The 19,511-nt window shown below is 34.0% G+C and overlaps 1 protein-coding gene across 1 annotated transcript in view; it reads left to right on the top strand.

Annotated features, from left to right (window-relative positions):
- Nucleotides 1-19,511, top strand: part of LOC124165919 (voltage-dependent calcium channel type A subunit alpha-1-like) — a 133,543-nt gene that overhangs the window by 106,061 nt on the left and 7,971 nt on the right. The window contains exons 37-39 of the mRNA XM_046543453.1: nucleotides 2,334-2,346; nucleotides 8,107-8,438; nucleotides 11,122-11,360. Of these exons, the coding sequence (XP_046399409.1) occupies nucleotides 2,334-2,346; nucleotides 8,107-8,438; nucleotides 11,122-11,360 (584 nt within the window). The remainder of the gene's footprint in view (nucleotides 1-2,333; nucleotides 2,347-8,106; nucleotides 8,439-11,121; nucleotides 11,361-19,511) is intronic.

Raw genomic sequence — 19,511 nt, 5'->3', positions numbered from 1 at the left:
ACACTTGGCTAGCAATAGGAGACAATAAAATTTGCAAAATCTTTCATTTAAATCTTCCGTGGATTAGAGAAAATGCTTGCTAAGAGGTCAAGAGATGTTACTCAGTTATTTAATTCAGCAACTATAAAAACCAGCTAATAAGGCAGTGAACTCATGGTCAGCTAATGAAGTTGGCTGATGCCTGATTGTATTTTCATGCCAAATTACAAGCCTTTTAATCATCAAAAGTATATAATTATGAATCTAAAGTGTTTTTTGTGTGATATCACTTAAATTATCCTGTAGGACTCTAGCTTTCAGCTGAAAACTTTAGTACAGATTATTGAGTACAAATTATCGATTCACTGCTGAAGATGCCATAATTTTTTGTGTAACTGTAAATTGTGCCTTAAAACTGTAATTTTAATGAAATATAATGCTTTAGAAGCTGAGTAAAATAATCAGATCAATGATTTACATGAATTTTCTGTATTTTTGACACCTTCAACTTCAACTAACAATTAACTTCAACATTTTCTTCTTCTGAATTATGGTGCCTAGATATAAGTACAGATGGTCTGGAAAACTACTTAGATATGTTGATGTTAACTGTTGTGGGAGGCTGTTTGAATGTCAAGGATACAGCTCAACATCAGTTTTGTGGGTTGCGTGTATTCAGGATATTTAGAAGGTTTCGAGACCCTTGTAAAATGTTGCAAAATTGCTGGATATTGAAATTTTAATTTATTGAAGAGAATATTTTTTGCCTGTAATTTTGCAAAGCTATTTGCCTTTCACACAAATGTGGAGTTTTCATTCCATTGTGCTGAAAATTTTGTGGATTAATAGTTAAGCACAGGTGGAAAATAGCATCCATATTTCATTTTAAGAGCAGCCCCATAATCGTTCCTTTAACTTGAAGCATAGATATTGTTACATTTACTGTTGTACAATAATTTAACAGTACATGCATGCCTCTAACTAGAAAAATTTGACTTTGATTAATATAATCATAACTTTGCACAAAGAGCAATGCGATTGAGTAAAATGGCAATACACTACTTCTCACATAATCAGCTTCAGCTGCTGAGTCGCTTGTTTGGTATTGAACGACCATTGGGATGGCTGAGAATGCCTGAATGAATATGTTTTAGATAATTTAATGTGTAACCACGGTATAATGCCTCAAGTTGTAGTTTTTATGAAATGTAATATATAGCTTAGTAAGATGATTAATATTAATTATTTGCATGAAGTTTCTCTAATCTTGACATCTAGAGCTAATATGTGAATGGAATTAAGTTTTAAGTGGTAACTTTTCATGACTTCACGTTCTTAAAATTTATTTTCATTCTCATCCAGAAATTTTCAATGCAACTTGGCATATTGCTCATATTAATTCCACCCTCTTGATCTACAACTGATTAACATTCTCATATTTTTAATTGAAACCAATTATATCTACATACTCTGTGGTAGAGATGTGAAAATTAGCGACTATTTCTGAAATCATATTTCAGGAAAAGAAAATTGTCTCACGTGAGTCCTTGATACTTTAATTATGAAAGAGCATTTTATACATAAGAGGGATTGTGATTTGCTTATAAAAACTATTCTAATTAGAATCAAAGTACACATGTTAGTAAAAATAAAAGATGAATATGCAGATTTCAATATTTTGGGTATTTCAGGATTGAATTTCAATTCATGAGAGAATTTGTACATTGTGAGTCAGTATGATTTCTAGCCCTTCACAAAATAGGATAATTCACTCAAACCTGAAATCGCAATTCATTGAGAGACTTCAGTTGACAGAAGTGATAGATAAGTTACAGTGAAAGAAACAAAAACTTCTCCATTGAGCCATTCTCTCTTAATTGATAAATAGGAAAACACGAAAGTTGCCCTCCACTTTTCATGAGTTGATGACATCATTAGAGATCTAGTTCATGTACTTTTTCAGCCAGAACCCCTCAGTGAGGGAAGAGATTGGTCATAAGAGCTTAAACTACAAAGAACCACGCTGAAGATTGAGGAGTGGCTGAGAAGCTGTGAACCACATTGTGACATCATCAACTGATGTGCAAATGGGTTAGCACCGTTGATTTTTTAGATAGCTCGAGAATTTGGTGAGAAATTGAAAAAATGGCGGTCCCGTTAACTGGCAAGCTCTATCACAATTGGCAGTAAAAAAAATTAAAGAGCCTTTTATGGATGTAAATTTTTGTTTTCATTCATGATGGAATGCTCTTTGGGCATGTCAATTTTAGAGAAACTACATGCTGGATATTTTTTTTTCAATTTTGGAATTCTCTGATGGAGTTTTTCTCCCTTGTTCTTTCTCTTCCTCACAGCAGGAACAAAAAGGTGACTGACTGATGGCGGACCCCCAGTTGACAATCCTAACTCCCCAAGATAACATCTCCGTGTGGTGTTCCCATATTGGGGGTGCTACGTATGAAAACAAAAGCCCATAACATATGCATGATATCAGCTGGCTGTCATTTGGAGTAATTGAGTGGCAGTCACTTGAAATTGTGAAATTATCCCCCTTACCCTTTCCTCCCACCCTCAAATGCATTTTTGCAGTTCTCTTTGTTTTATCTTTGACAAAAAATGCTGAAACTTGGCAACCTAAAACTCTCTGATTCGTGATTACGTCTGAGCTTTTGAAATAGATAGAAAAATATTTATTGTTCTGGAAAAAAATCCATTGGAACAAAAATAGTATAGTGCAGTTTGCAGGCACATTTATTACAAAAATATATGATTTCCCATCTCATAGCATCACAAAATAAAGCAAATTCAAAGTAAACCAAAGTAAATAAACAGCAAATGGAGTACTGCTCCAAGCTGGATTGTGAAATGTAGATTTGCTTAAATTTTTTAAGGGTACATTCGAGGGAGTTGGGTATTTTGTTGTGTGGCAATTGTCTTACTTACTTTAAACTACAAAGAACAAAGCTGAAGGCCGAAGAGTAGCTGAGAATTCTACTACTTTTCATTCTTTTATTTATTTCCAGATTAAATGTGCAAAAAGTCATCCGTATTGCTCACACTTTGTAGTCTTTACCTAATACAGTAAATTTTGCATTTTCCCCTACTCTATTTTAAAGTGTGCTAAGTTTCAGCATTGCATCAAAACTCTGTATTGCACAAATTAGCTACCTACCATCGATATTAAATCTCCATTTTAACTATTTTGCTTAACTTTACTATGTCTTGCACCAACTTTTTCACATAAAAGTTTCAGTTAGATAAAAAATCTTAAATGATTTTAAAATAATGAGGTATAATCTTTTAGTCGTTATGTAAATTATATGAGCATAAATTTCGAATTGATCAGAGGGAAAAATATACCACTGACATTTTTTTATAAAAGATAGCTAAAAACTATTGATTTCCATTGTAATGATTTGAGTGTTTTTTGATAATTCATTACCCTGTTTGTTAATTGTTGGTTTTTATATCTTCTAATAAGTTGTGTAAACTTTGTCCCCTATTTGACTCATCATTATTTGCTAGAATTGCATGAATTTTCTATTGTAGTAATATTTCCATGCCCCTAATGATGTGTAAAATTGAGGAGTATGACTCCTTTTATGGTATAATTTGAAATAGGTTGAAATAATTGTGTAATACAGAGTATGATTCTTGTCGTAAAGTCAAAACCAACTCCTATTTTGTCTCAAAATTGATAACCATCCGTGTTCCTTGACCCCGTCCTGTAAATTTTCATGCTTTAGTCACTGATGCTGACATATGTGACTATAGTATGAGGCTAAATAGACTTAGCATACATGTCATCGCATGGATGTTTATTGAGAAAAATAAACACTAACAATCAGTGGCATGACTTGTGTGTCTATTTGATAAATGACAGGAAGGAGAGAGGACAGCTTCTGAAAGAGTAAAGCACTTCCAATTGAAAAAGTCACTAACATGATCCCCACTTTTTTATTAGCCGTACATCATTTTGAAAAAGTCATGAATTGAAAGTGATTACAGTCGTATCAGATAAATTATGCATATATGCTATATTTTTTCTTAACAACATGATGTATTCTTTTAATTGGTTGGAAGGAAGTTTGGTTCATTTGTTGCATTACCCTTTTTGTAAGCTGCCTCACTAACTCACCAGTCGCAAATTGTTATTGTGCTTATTAACAAAAGATGACATATTACCATTTGCAATTCAGCTCTTGTTTCTGATGCAATTCTGTGCATACATTGTAGTGAGGACATCAATTTGCCAGCTATTATTTGGCATGCTTATTTTTCAATTTTGTGGGATAAATTACAATACAACTATGAAGAAAAAAATTACAGACGACTGAATGGTAATATTCATCCATAGTGAAAGACAATACTGATTAGAATCAAAGTATGTATTGGATGTTCTTCTAAAACCTGTCCTCTGTTATCTTGACTCAGAAATAGTGGTGGTGTAGCTATTAAGAGAGGTTCCCATAGGATGTTAGCTTCAGAAACATGATTTGTATGCAGGAGCTACTTTGAATTGTAGTTTAGTGCCTAGTTCTCGATTTTGTTCTAATTCATAAATTGTTCTGATTATAAAACCATGGTCCAACACTTCAACTTGAGTTATAAAATGAACTAAATATGTTTCCCTCATGTTTCCAATTCCATCATTACTATTCCCATCTCCAATGCCACTATGTAGAATCAACCATTGCATCTTTCTAATAAATTAGTTCAGTCATTTATAGCCATATTTTTCTTCTTCATCATCATCACCAGTCAACTGTCTTATGATCTGTTTGATGCAGCTTTCCATTCTTCTAAGAGGTTATCTTTTAGCTGTCATGTACTTCTCTTTCACATCATTCATCATATGATCATTATATTTTTGAGAGGCCTTCCTTTGCTGTTCATCTCTTCTACTTGGCCTTAAGAATGTCTTCATCATACCATAATGTCACACAATGTGACAAATTAAGTTGTTCCGTCTTTCTCTTTAAGTTTTCATTAGTGTAATTACCAACTCTTCATCGGAATTCATCTTCAAATTATGGGATCTAAATGCTTGAATGCCTTTCAAGATATTTTTTTGTATTTATCAATGGTGCTCAACTCTGCTATCATTCATCCCCCTGTCAAATTCTGAATTCATTTGCATTCACAAAATTTCTTTATCTTTTCCACGGTTAATGTGACTTTCTGTGTTTATTTGCTGAATTAGCAAAATTTGTCAATTCAGTCTATGAATAGGTATGCATTAACCATGAAATAAGATATCGTGCCATTTTGGCAAGCCATGTACAGAATGTCCTTCTGAGTTTTCCAATGGTCATCTCTGCTTGCCAATGTGGTTAGCAGCAGAAATTCACATTGATATCAATTTTTATTTATAAGTACAATTTTCATGCCAATTTATATGGTTTATCCATATCCTTCTTATGCTGTTAAGTAGTGGAGGTTAATATCAATAGTGATTAGGTGTTAATTTTTTCAAAGTCACAAAGAAACGATGTGAAAAAATATTGAATTTAGAATTCTCAAGCCTTTGATCTAAAAATAACATATCACATCAGCAGTAAATGTATCTTTGAATGAATCATTAATTTTTACTATTAATTATATATCTATATGGCATCTCATCCTCTCAGATTTCATTAACAGGGATTATATTTGTTTTGTATGATTTATCTTTTATTCTCTTCTTTTTTCAATCAAAATTTTTTGTGGACAATGATATAACTCAATTGTCAAAGTTTAATTTTTATATCATATTGGTTAACATTGAATTATTTGGTTGATATTTACTTCAAAAAAATTATTTTCTTTCTATGCATTTTTTTTACTTATTTAGAAACAAACCTGAAACAAATTATACACCCCTTCCTACCCTTTTACTCATCATCTTTGTCAGTATGTGTAAAATTTTGCTGAATCACGTGGTCTAGTGAAGTTTTTTATGTTATTTTTAGAGTGATTCATAATCAGAACATTCCTTGTGCATTATTTCTAATGGATTTCATTGATTCCTCCGAGTCTCTGTAGTAATCACTTTCCATGATTTTATATGGAACCTGTTAGATTTAAACTTGTTCAAATCTCAAAGTGTCTCCTGCAAGTAATCCATTGTAGTTATAAATGGGTTTTCCTTTGTACGTACTACTGTTCATGATTACTTAAATGTCAGAATAGAATGTTTAACATTACATAATGCAATATAAGGTTAGTAATAGATGGTCTTAAACCTTTAAAATTGCAAGCAAAGTGTTGTTAAATGTTTTAGACCCAGGGTGTCAAACTAAAAAAAAACTGATCACTTGGATTTCAATGGCAGTGATCTCGTGTTTCACTATTAAAAGTTGGGTGATGAATGTTTTCTTGTTTTATGCTTTCTGTCAAATTGTCACAGAAATTGTGATGCCATCCGAATTTTCAAAAACATCGAATTCCTGAAAAATTACGTGTTTGGCAGTCTTGGTTTAGTTTAGACTAGATGTTAGATAGAAGTAAAATGTTAGAAATATGTATTTTTTTTAGAATATACAATTTGTTGACAGGTATGGTGCATACAGTTAGGTTATCATTATTGTGCAGTAACTTGATTGTATACATTTTTGTGTCATCTGTGTTTGTAATTTTGTCCTGTGACAATCAATATATCTATGTTACATTTAAATGTACTCTTCTCCCCCAAGAAAGCTTCCCAGACCAGTGAAAGTAACTATGTTTGAGAAAGTGTCCTTTCTTCTGCCCATCTGTGCAAATTCTCAAAGCCTTCATCATCCTCATTGCATATATCTTTCTCTGACTGCATGTACGGCATTGTCACCCATCTTTTTCCATTTAACTTTTGATACCTTCTACAATACATACATCTGCCTGAAATTCACCTGGAATGCTCTTTACTTAGAAATTTTCCATATTTTTTTATATAGAACAAGTTCTTGAGTGTATTTTTATTTCTAAATGCAATTTCTATTTATATTTTATTTCCATCGTTTGGTGTGTACTGTATTCACATAGCCCCAAGTGGCCTGCTTGCATGTGGAATGCAATGGGGCCAATGTTTGTTGGAGAGCATGCAAGAAGAGCATGAGAATGCGTGACCGGGAGAGTGATGTTACCTGAGTTTTTATCCATCATTATAAAACACTAAATGGATAGACTTTGCAGTGGTGGGACTAAGGGAGTATTACTCTGTGGGTAGGATACCGTGATGTAAATATTTAACTCGTACACATCTATATAGCTAATTTAGTCTATCTGCGTGTAAATACTCATAGAAGCTGGTTTGCATGGGTTTAAAGATATGCTGTATGTGCTAAATGACTATTCTTCCCTTGGTTGATCATTAATTTAAAGCCCATGAATATACATACATACTTATCAGTGATGATTTGTCTCCCAATCTTCAAGTAGATTTCCCTTATGACATATTGCATCCTAATGCAGTACATAAAAGATGAATTTGAGGTGTGAAAGTAACCTTGTTAGTAATATTAGTGTACTTTTATGACAAGTATTAGGCTACATGTAGCTCTGTTGATTTAACGGACTCTGATATTTTTTCCTATCAGTAAATCAACCTCAGCTGAGTACATTTTTCCATTTTGCTTTCCTAGCATACATGTACATTATATCAGTTTTCATTACTATAACCTTCATACCTATATGTATTTGAAGAGAATGACTGAAACATTGAATTGTGGCTACCTGAAGGCCTGTCTTACTCTATGAATATCCAACACTTATTATCTCTAAAGATTATTTCTGTTGACTGCTTTTTTGTTGATAACATTCTACATGTGTAAATTATCTTCAGTAAATATTCTTTCACCAATTTTGTTATGAAACAAATCATTTTTCTTGTTGAATTTTCAGTCTTATTTTATTTTACAAACTTTCTCTTGAAGCAGCATTACAGAGGAACATAAAATATTTCACTCCATTCACGTGCTACACAATCGTGATACCACCTGAACAATGAGAACATATTTAGGCCTTGTAGATCCAAGTTTTTTTGCTTCTAACCTGCCCAGCCGACAGTTTAAATTGCTCCGGTTGATGCCTATCAGCTATTGTGGATCTCCCTCTTTTAGCATTTCCGCACACCTTACGCCTATTTCTCTCCCTGCGCGTGCGCGACAGGCGATGGAATTGCAAGATGTGGTTGTGGGTGCCGGAGCAGCGGGGGAGGGAGGCCGTGGCACAGGGGGCCCTTCGGGTGCCGGACTGAGTGGTGCGGCGGGGGAGAGGGGGATGGGTGGCTCGCGAGCGCCATCGGTGGAGTCGCTTGGTCCGGACCAGCAAGGGCCACGGCACCACCACCACCAGCTCTACCTCCAGCAGAAGCAGGGCGGACCGGGAAGGGGGTCGCATCGCCACGGCGACATGCGAGAAGGACGAGGAGAGAGGGGGGGTAGATATGGGTCACAGGCGTCTAGTCCTGTCCGAAGCGGGTACCACTCCCCGACCCTCAGGTAAGCCTCAATTATGAATAGAGATACAGTAGATTCCGTTTAATGGGTCCACCAGTTATTTGGGGCAGCCGCTTAATTGGGACAGATCTTGAAAAACAGAACTCAATAGTGAAATATCCCAGAGTATTCTCCGCTTATTTGGGGCAGCATGCCACTTTATTGGGCCATGAGTCGGCGACATAAATTCTATACTCGCGACGGAATTAAAATTTTTTGTTCTCAGAATACTATTTTCTTATATTTTCCTCCTTTGATTTACTCTTATTTTTCACAAATGTTCCTATTCTTGCCCTATTTTAAAAGCTCTTGTTTTTATACTATCCGCAAGAGGATAGGACTTTTCTTTAATAGGACTTAGTAAAAGATATTCATTCAGCGTCGCCCAAGGCTGTGAAAAATATTTTTAGCTAAATTGTTATCTTTCTTTAAAATGATAATAAATTAACTAAACTCGCTGATTTATTAATCAAATTAATAGTTTAATAAACTTATGTTGCATTATAAACATTCCTTAGTCTTCTTTCTACCATTTCAAAGTTTTTTATGCCCATATACAGGATAGTTCGCCTAATTGGGGCAGCCGCTTAATTGGGACAAAGTGCACAAGTCCTGATATGTCCCAATTAACCGGAATCTACTGTATTTATTTACTACGTATTGCTACAAGTAGGCTATTGCCTGGTGCCAGCATGAGTTTAACCCCCTCCATTGCAATTAATTTTCTGAATATTGTGCTCCTATCCTCTATTTATTTTTTGTGGTTCTTTTTAAGTAGAATGGTAGGTAATGAAATGATATTTTGTAGTTTGTAATCATCGTTGAACATTGAAATAAAAAGTTGCCACCGAGCCCGGAGGGATAAAGTCCTCAACAATATGTGTGATAAAACTATAGTTTGAGGAGTGATGTAAATGAAGAAGTGGCTTTCCCTGGTTTTGGAGAAAACCCAAAGTACATAATAGTATTCAGTTATTATTACCAAATTTGACGTTATTCTCTCAAAAATGAAATAATAATATGTCAAAGGTAAAATCAAAATCGCTGATTTATTAATCAAATTAATAGTTTAATAAACTTATGTTGCATTATAAACATTCCTTAGTCTTCTTTCTACCATTTCAAAGTTTTTTATGCCCATATACAGGGTAGTTCGCCTAATTGGGGCAGCCGCTTAATTGGGACAAAGTGCACAAGTCCCGATATGTCCCAATTAACCGGAATCTACTGTATTTATGTATCACCTCTATGTAATGAAGTGACTGTAGTTGGAATCGTGGCAAACGAGGAAATATAGCAATAATTTAGTGTGTTTGTTGCAGAAATAAATAATAATTTGTGATGGATTAAACCTGTAGCACTGGTATTAGTGAAGTCTTCCTATTTTCATGGTGGTTGGTCATTAATATATTTTATTTACCCTTTTGTGACCAATGCCGCTTATTTGTGGTGAGGATTTTCTTTGCAAATAAAACGAAAGGTGCACATTGGTGGCATCAGTTTTCCGTCGCAGACGAACGAAAGCCACATATATGCGGCACGGGGTGAAGGAAAGTGACCGTCATGGACACAGTAGCCCCAGCTACTTGGTCGCCCCTCAAGACCTAGCTTAGCACAAGCCCTAGCTCTTCCTCGCCCGCTCAGATCGACCCTCACACATCACGACTCTGCACGATCACCCAATTATATTTGCTGTGTTTTTTCCAAAAAAAGTATTTGTTGCTTATGTCATAGCTCTAAAGTTAGAAATGAATTCTTCTCTTTTGCTCATCACATTAAAATTTCATATGGAGTTCTAGCATTAATATCAACAGAGTTCAGTTTAGTTCCAAGTTTGTCGATATGGAATAGAAATTTACTAAATCCATCAATATGAACGGTAGAACTTAGTTTAAAATTTCTTCACGCTCAGAAGAAAACTGAGAATTCAATTTTCATATCAAAAAATTGATGGGACCAACAAATATTTGTTTATATAAAACACGACTATCACTCAGTTGACCATGGGCTCGCACTGTGAAGGAGTCTTTCAATCTTTCTACGGTCTCAGACAGCAGCTGAGGAAAGGGATTAACGTCCCGCTGAGTTAGGTCGCTGCTTTAGGACGGGTGCGAACCTCTGCCTTCTGTCGGCATGAGAGAGCTTTGTACAGGGGAGTGCAAAAATTTTCAAGTGAATGTTAGGGTGAAAGAATTTCCCTCCATGAGGCTCCGGTGCAAAAGGGTTAATGAATTTATGGAAATATCCTTACAGAGTCACCCGCATAGTATGCTCAGCAGTCCCACCGCCTTGTCCAGTATAGTCCACAAATTTCAGTACCTTAACTGGCCAAATACTTACTGTAAATCAGGAGATTCAGGGTTAATAATAATTATAATATCTTTATTCATCTGTAGCACAATAATAATTGTGGTAGATGTCATCAATTAGTACACCTCTTGTGATGACACAGTAATAAGAAATACCCTGGATTTAAGAGGCAGCAGAATGTACATATACAATAAAAATAAGAGTTCAATCAGACAATAGGTTCAAATCCCAGTCAAGGCAAATGAATTTTTTCTCTGTGGAATTTTTCACCAGAATGTGTAATAATTGAAATAAAATTCTCGTTTCTGTTTGACCGCCTTTTGTACACAAGATTATGTGCTAGTGGTGATCGTTTTGCGTTTCTTGTTTGTTGTAGGCGGGGACGATCACCTGGGCCAGATGTGTGTGTGCGCAGTCCATCCCCTCGTCATGGGTATCATCCGCACCACGTGCCACACCACATGGCCCACCATCCACACCACCACATGGGCCACATGGGACATCACCATCCTCACCACCACGGGCACCATGACATCGGCTTCAGTGACACCGTGTCCAATGTCGTGGAGCTCGTCAAGCATGACTCCACATCGATGCGAAGGGGTCGTGTGAGAGGTAAGAGATCGATACGTACATCTCAAGAGAGATATTTTGCAAAAAAATATAGGAGTAGGAATTTCTTTTCCCCCCGAACTCTAAGAGACTTAAATAAATGCTTGGTGGAACTTAGTACTCAAATATCTTTTAGCCTCACCTACTTTTCTTATCTCTAGTTGTTTTGATGGTTGGTTATGGTTACCTAAAACATACCACACCTATTGAGGTGGCTTGCAGAGTAGTATGTGCATAATTTCTTTTCTGCCTTGTAAATGGTTATAGGAGATCCATTGGAGTTTCCAAGATTATGCCCAAAATTGATTTTCAACCTCATCTTTGTATTAGTTTACCATATGTTAAAACTCTGTCTTGGATAATGAAGTCTTCCTCATCTTGTCCTAATTTGGTCCCCTTTAGTCTTGCCTGGTGGTTATATCCATACTATTTTGTCTATTACTCCCATCATTTACAAACGAGTTGAAAGTATTTCTCAATTTATTGTGGTTCCTCTTTGAGTTGTACTGTCTGGAGCTTCTGCTGTTACTCCTGTATTTTTGCACAGCTTTCAAAATTGTTTTCTACAGAAGAATGGAAGATACACACTACATGAGCCATTTGAATATTTTTACTATTATTTCTATTTCTCATTCTATTAATTAATTATTAATTACACAGCACACTGAGTAAATATTTGTATGGCTCCGTTATTAGCTCTCCATCACTCATTGGGACTCAGACATCAAGCTCATCGCCAGGTTTTGCATCAAAAATTCACCATGACTCAGTCAGGCGTATGAAGAAGTAGCCACCAGATTGTAGGTACTGCATTGTCAAAGTTGGATTCAAAATAATCATATGCTTGCAATATGGCTATAATTTCTAACTTACAAGAAAGTTTCTCTTGTTGAAAAAGTATGGGGAGAATCTGATGAATTGTATGGGATATAATTGGAGTTGAGCTCGAAGATCAGTATGAAAATAGGGTGCTAAATATATGAGAGGTGATCAGAAAAATTGTTGTCAACATCCCGTGGGTGCTGAATGCTGCATCTGGTATTAAAATCATAGAGTAATTTTTAAAAATGTTTTTATTTGTCAACTCTTGTAAGTTGGAAATAATGGTATGAAGCAAATTACTTGTCCTGAAGGATATCAGTGTTTGTTGTGCTGTTAAATTGGCTCACATTATACCACTGGTTCAATTTTGTTCCAGTTAATCGGTTAATGACAAAAAAAAAACATGTTAAAATCCAGACCTGACCTGTTTCATACTGATTTGTGTTAATGAATGACTTTAATGTTGTGTTAAATCAAGGGATAAATCACTTTTGATTTGAGTTAGAGCAATCAAAACTTTGTGGCTGGTCGTTTAATTGAGCGTTATTTATCTACTTTTAAAAAATGTGTTGTTAGTGTATAGCTTATGCTGAATTCATGTGACATATTTGAGATTATTCTTGATGCAGTCTCTTTTTTTTATTGATAGTTTATTTTGATTCGTGAGCTTCAGATATTTGGCTTAGGTAACCCTTGGTTTTCATTCTTGGATTTTTGTGATTTTAGTTAAGTTTGAATATTTAGCTTAAATTTGAAACCCTATCAATTTAAAATTTAAAAAAAAAATTTAACGTGAATTGAAAAGGCATGGACGTGAAGTGCCATTCTGGTCTCGAGAATACTTGTCCTTGAAAATAAACATTTCTAATATAAATACATATTAATCTTCCATGCTACCATATAACATATGAAACTGGAATTATGCAAAAGGAATATTTAGCATATTAGAAGTCATTGGTCCCATATGCAAATTATGTATAATATTTTGCATAAAATAAATTGGAATACTTGAAGCATTTTGTAATAATTGTGTAGCATTTGGGTCTTACAACTGTTCCAGATGATGCAGCTTGGCATACTGTTTCAGTAGGGGTCACGGTTACTTAATGTCCATCATCGCCTCTTCTATAAGGGTGGCACCCTCAGAAAATCTCAGTTATTTCTTGGCTTCGAGTTATTTTTTGGTCCTACAGCTAACCATATAATTAACCTTTCACAATTTAAGATCTGGGCAGGAAACATGAATCAGTACATGAGAATATATTTGAGATTAATCTTCAAATATGCCACCATTAAGATTCTTATTCATAGCTCATAATTTTATGTTGTAGTCAGTTAATTCATTCTGTGACTTCTCTATGTCTAGATATCTTAGTCTTCATTTTATAACTTGTATCTTGTTTCAGTTTTTGAGGATTTTATGAAATGAATTTTCACTATTAGGATAGGCTTGTAAGTCATATGGTTCATGAAGAAAATTATCAATATTTTCATCAAACATGGGCACATTAGACACTGACATGTAAGGCAGCTTACTTTCTGTAATTCATTGTAATTTCAGACCTGGTTGTAATTTAGTCTAAGTTATGTTTATTTTCATAAATTGTTTCACACACTTATATTTGAAGCTGAAATTCTTTGCTCACCAAAAAACTCAAGCCTTTGTGATTGTCTGCAGTGATGTGTCTGGATTTTGAACAGCTGTCACAAACTCCTTTGAAAGTCTGCTTTAAAATTCTGACACATTTATTCACTGATTCCTAATTTTGTGACACAGTTTTCTTTTTCTCCTCAAAACAACATTTTTAAGTAAATTAAAAACATATTTTTAAGAAATTTCATTCATATTTGAAGGAAACTCTTTTGTGATTGTGCAATCTGTATAATTTCACTTTCGTGTAAAGTGTTTCTGAGAGCAGGGGCTTCAGGCTGGCATTAAAAAAATACTTAATGTCTTTGGTATTTGATAGAGTGCTTAAATACATTTTACTCCTAAAAAATGAAGGATATTATTATGACTTTTTGCTATTACCATACTCAGGGTTATACATTTTTTTCCTTTCTTCAAAAATATCTCTGAAATCCCTGTTCCCAGGCACTCATACTGAATCGTATCGATAGTTAAAATGATTGTAGTACCCGTCTATACTTCCAGTGAATAACATTTTTGTTTATGTAGAAAAGTTTTTTCCATTCATTATGAATGCATTTATGCTCTAATTGCATTGATTTGATTAGTTAAAACCAAATTACTAAACTTAATTGTAGTTAGTTTTGAACTTTATTACTTAAAAACAAAGTAAACTTGCATCATAATCTTTGTTGGTAAAATATAATTATAACCAGTTGATTATTTCATAATTCAGATTTTGTGGTGTTTCCAAATTAAATAATGACTCTAGTTAACTAGTAAAGAAGTAGATTTGTTAATAGTATATGATGTGGTGCAATAACTTGAAGTTTATAACATATAATGTTTTGATACATTAAAATTATTATGTTATGGAATTATCTTTTATTGCTGGTGTGCATTTCAACATGAAAATATTAATGTCAAAGTTTTCCTTGAGGACCAAGCACAAGTCCAAATGTCATTTCTCATCAGAACTCAAAATAGATAGCAAGCGATCTTAGTAATAATAATCTGTTTTGTCCCTCTTTGCCACAGAGTTCCCTGATGAAGATGGTATGATAAAGTACCTAAATCCAGATTATCTGTGTGTCTCGTAAACTTTTTTATGTTTTCAATATCTTTCTGTATCGGTGTCCTGTTTCTTGCGAATAATACTTTATCTATCATCTCTCAAACTTAATAGCACACTATCTAAAACTTTTTTTCTGTTTGAATGTTTATCATTTATTTGTGGTATGTGTCTCGTGGAACCTGTGAATGGAACTGTGGAATATATGTTTTGTCTGAATTGAATCTTGAATTGGTGGTGTTAAAATTGGTAACTTTCTTGTTCTGGTTCCAATGTTGACTTTATGGTTGTTTTTGTCTCTGAATAGAATCAAGAAAATTACAAAATTTGGTTTTTATCTCTCTATACAATTTGGAAGCTGATCGTCAATGAAGGCAGCCATTGTAAATCTTATTGGAACTGATCGTGATATCCTTTGAGAGCCTTTCTATATTTTTCATTTCTATTGCCACACACAGGTTTCAGGAATGCTATTTCTGAAGCTATGCATGAGATTATCCTCACCAAAGTGTTTACTTCAGTCTTTTTACTTCATACATTTCCCTTCTGTTGTAAATCAAATGTTAAATTTTTGGAGTTTTCTGCTTTGAGCAAAATAATTCAGTTTTCAACTAATGTAGCATTCTCATCTGACGTGTTATCTCGTAAATGCAAGAGCTTAACTAGAAATCATTTTGATAATAATCATATCTCCAGTATTACTGTCAACACTCATGTCCAATGATGACACCTGTCTACAAAATACTGCACTCTAATTTCATAAATATCCACAATAGTTTTATTAAAGTGTTTTCGTGCAATTGTCAGGTACTTTTAACATTTTTCTTCTTTTATTTTTCCCTAGAATCTTTTGATGGTCTTTGCATCTTGTTAAACATTTTATCGACTTCATTCAGAAGCAATAAGTGAAAACCTGTGTTAGGCGATTATAATTCTTATCTTCTTGTAGGGATTAAAATTGATAAATGTGCTTTTGTTTTTATCTATTCTCCATAAATTGGTCTATACCCAAGCAGCAAGAAATGTTTTTGAAACTGAGGAAACTTGAGGCGTATTGTTTTTTGCACCTCTGGTTAGGCTAAGCATTAAGGGTTCCCTGCAGTTTTTTTTTATTTGCTACTGATACATGCCTATGAGGATAGATTAAAATCACCAGTACTTTATTGAATTAAATGAGAAAACATTCCTTCTTTGAGAACGTGGTATCTCAGGTACTGAATCAAGCTTAGTTCATTATGTTAACGTTTAATGTTGAAGTTGAGAGTGCATTGTTGTTAAAGTCAGATTAGATTCTTGTGAAATTGTCTCCACACCCTTCCAAAATCTGTTAACTGGTTATGAGTGATTTCCGATTTTGTCTTTTTGATGAAAAAAAACAAGTGCAAAGCTTACACTGTGGTGGAGTAGTCAGAAACCTATGGCCAGTTTCAGCTATACCTATTCACTATCTTCTATTCTATTACTGAGCTGGTTTTCACACCAAATAAAATTGAAATTCCAATATTTTTCTTCAATACAAAGAGACAGTAGATTGAATGATTGGCTTGAGATAATCTGAGTATTATTTATGTTATTAACTTTATAATTAAATAGTTTCCGAAAGTTGGTCTATTTTTTTCAAGGAATCAAGTATGTGTTGGCAGTAAGGGTTTTAAATTACAGACCCATATTCCAGGATAGGACAGACCAAGGCAGTATATAAAAATAAAATGCAGTTTGGATTTGGGAAATCTTTACAAATACGGCGTATGAAATCCAACATTTTACAGGATCTTATTGTTATTTGTTCTCCGTGAATGTAAGTTGATGCATTTTATTTTAATGTCGATTGTGATAGAATTTGATGGATAAAGAGACCAGTACTTTCCTTTTTTGGATCCATCACCTAATTTGCAGTAATGGTAAATGGACTGCCTTAACCCTTTGGCAGTTAAGTTGATGATGCCATGAACTCATGCCTTGTAGGTCGCCACTTCCCTTATACAACATTGTTATTTACACACTTTGGAGGCATTCAATTTCTCAATAAGAGGTTTTTCATGAACTGGAATTAATGAATCAGGCTCTAATGACGTCACCAACTTATCAAAATGGGGCTGCAACTATCAAGTTTTCTTATTTTAAACTTACGAGAGAATGGCTGAATGGGGAAGATTTTTTTCATTGTAACTTATCTACCCATCCCATGGCTATATTCTTTTACTGAAATTGCAATTTTGGGCAAAACACAACCCCATTGTTAGTTGCTGGTGCGGAGTTTTTTCCTGCTCGGCCAGCCACATAAGAAATCTTACTTCTCTTTTGCAGCTACTAGTATCCTTCCCATTATTAATCTCTATTCATTGACATTCTCAAACACAGGACAGTGAGCATTCATGATACAAATACAGAAATCTGCGTTAATCTCTCAAAGGGAATGGCATGAGTAAAAACATGGAGTTGTTTCAAGAATAACTGTAGAATGGCAATAATATGGTGCTTAGGTAACTTCACCATGAAGCTGAATACTTTACTATACTTGAAAAGTATATAACATAAACTCTTGCTGCATAGTTTTTTCTATTTTAAATTTTCCCTAAATGCTGGGATGTTTCCCAAAATGCAACTTTCTGCAAAAATTATTTCACCAGAAATAGCCCATTAAAGGTTGTTATTCATGTATTCTTAGTGATGGAAATCATCGATGCCAATTAATAATTTGTTTGTTTAAAGTATCCCTTGTGTGTCCATTGGCTTAAATTTTAAACTTTCTCTCCAGGTGAAACCTTCTAACCCTGAGAATTAATATTCATTTGGCATAAGTCTATTTTCAAAATTATCCACCTACTTTCATTTCATCGAGCTGTTTTATCATCTTTTTTTGAGCATACATATTTGCATGCAAAGTTTATAAATCAAAAATGGAAGGCTATTATTTCCAAACTGGTATTATCATTTGTTCTAATTGAATTTATGAAATTATATTAGCCATTTGAGTAACCCATTGGAAGGTACTTTTAAATTTATAGTTGTAAGTTCCCTGTTTTGTATAACTCTGTCTGTATGATTATTTTATGTTATGTGGAGTTACAATAACATATTCTAACGTAATTGCTGCTTGGGTATGCAAGACATCAGGTACCTTTTCCAAGAATTGATTTCACGTAACATCTTCGATCAACAAAATGAGATGTATTAATTTGTCTAATTAACTCTGTAAGCTAAGGAACTCTAAGCTAAGTTAAAAATTGCTATTATAAGATTAGGTAGCTGTCTTGCATTCCTTATGCAAAATTCAGTGGTGCATATTTAAATCAAATTTCAATACTTAAGTTGCAGAATAAGAACTTGTTTATATGTTATAAAATTAATTTTTTAGTTGTTAAATAATAAAACTATTTAATTACATCAAAATTTTTTTTAACACCACGGTAAAGTTGTGCCACTTTCTTTTCTTTGTCACTTAAAACTAGTCTCAAAATACCATCTCAACACTAAATCATAAGTTGTATAACTAAATATTTTAGAATCAGTATAGGCCTTTAATATCATGATTGTTAACTGATGTTGAAAATAAAAATAATTCCAGACCTGTGGTGCTAAACATACACTAGAAGGCAAAGACTACTCCACTCACATAATTCTAAAAATTTTCTCATAGTTTCTTCTGACTCTGTTTTAACCTATTCCGTGTTTGAATTGAATACAATATCAGTGGTTTGTTCTTACATTTATGCTTTATACTATTGGTATGGCCTGAAATGTTTTGCGTGTATGCCTTTTCCTTATTTTTTAATACTTGGGAATTTCATGCATGTGAAGCAAAGATGATTATTTATTGGTATAGTCAAAATTCAAATGAATACCATCATGAGCTACTCAAAAGGATGGAAAAGTATTAATGAACTTTTGTAACTGATGTGTTATAAAAATTTGGCTATGGTGCTTATTTTTGGTTTACGTGTAGTACCTCTCGTTTGGTATCAAGTCTTACATTTGATTTTCATAGCACACGTCTAATTTTGTCCCTTTTGTTCATTTATCAAAAGTGATAAATATATAGCAACTGACTCATTTTAAGGGCTCAAATTATTATTTTCACATATTCCACTGTGATTGTTTTCATTCAGCAGAACCCTGTTGTAATATTTCCTCAATCATGCACAATATATGAAATACCCTTCCTGTACTGCAATTCAAAATTAACCAAATACCATAAAAACAATTATTTCACTTGGTAGTTAAAAACTTTTTGGGCTATGTCGTCGCATCAAAGTTCAGGTCGCACTAACGTTTCCTAAGCGATGCTGGTCGCTTTATCAAGGGAATCTAGTTCTAGAATGCAGTAGAATCTTGTTGATTAAGTGACCTGTATCAGAAAGCATTGGGGCCTCCAAAAAATTTATGTGGTGACATAGCCCAAAAAGTTATATCTATCATGATCTATACCTGCAAAAGTTTGACAAAGAATTGTTAAATTTTAGTTCTGGAGATATCATGTTTACGAAGAAGTATGTAGCACTATATTTACGCCATCTGCAGTACAAAAATGCTGCAATATCACACTACATAATACCCTTTCCGTGTTCTTCATTGAGCCTAGAAATGGACGAGAAGAGTCTCTGCAAATTGTAATGGGGATATATTACCA

Source organism: Ischnura elegans, chromosome 9 (assembly GCF_921293095.1).
Source record: "Ischnura elegans chromosome 9, ioIscEleg1.1, whole genome shotgun sequence".
Lineage (NCBI taxonomy): Eukaryota > Metazoa > Arthropoda > Insecta > Odonata > Coenagrionidae > Ischnura > Ischnura elegans.
This window is presented reverse-complemented; position numbering and strand designations above follow the sequence as displayed.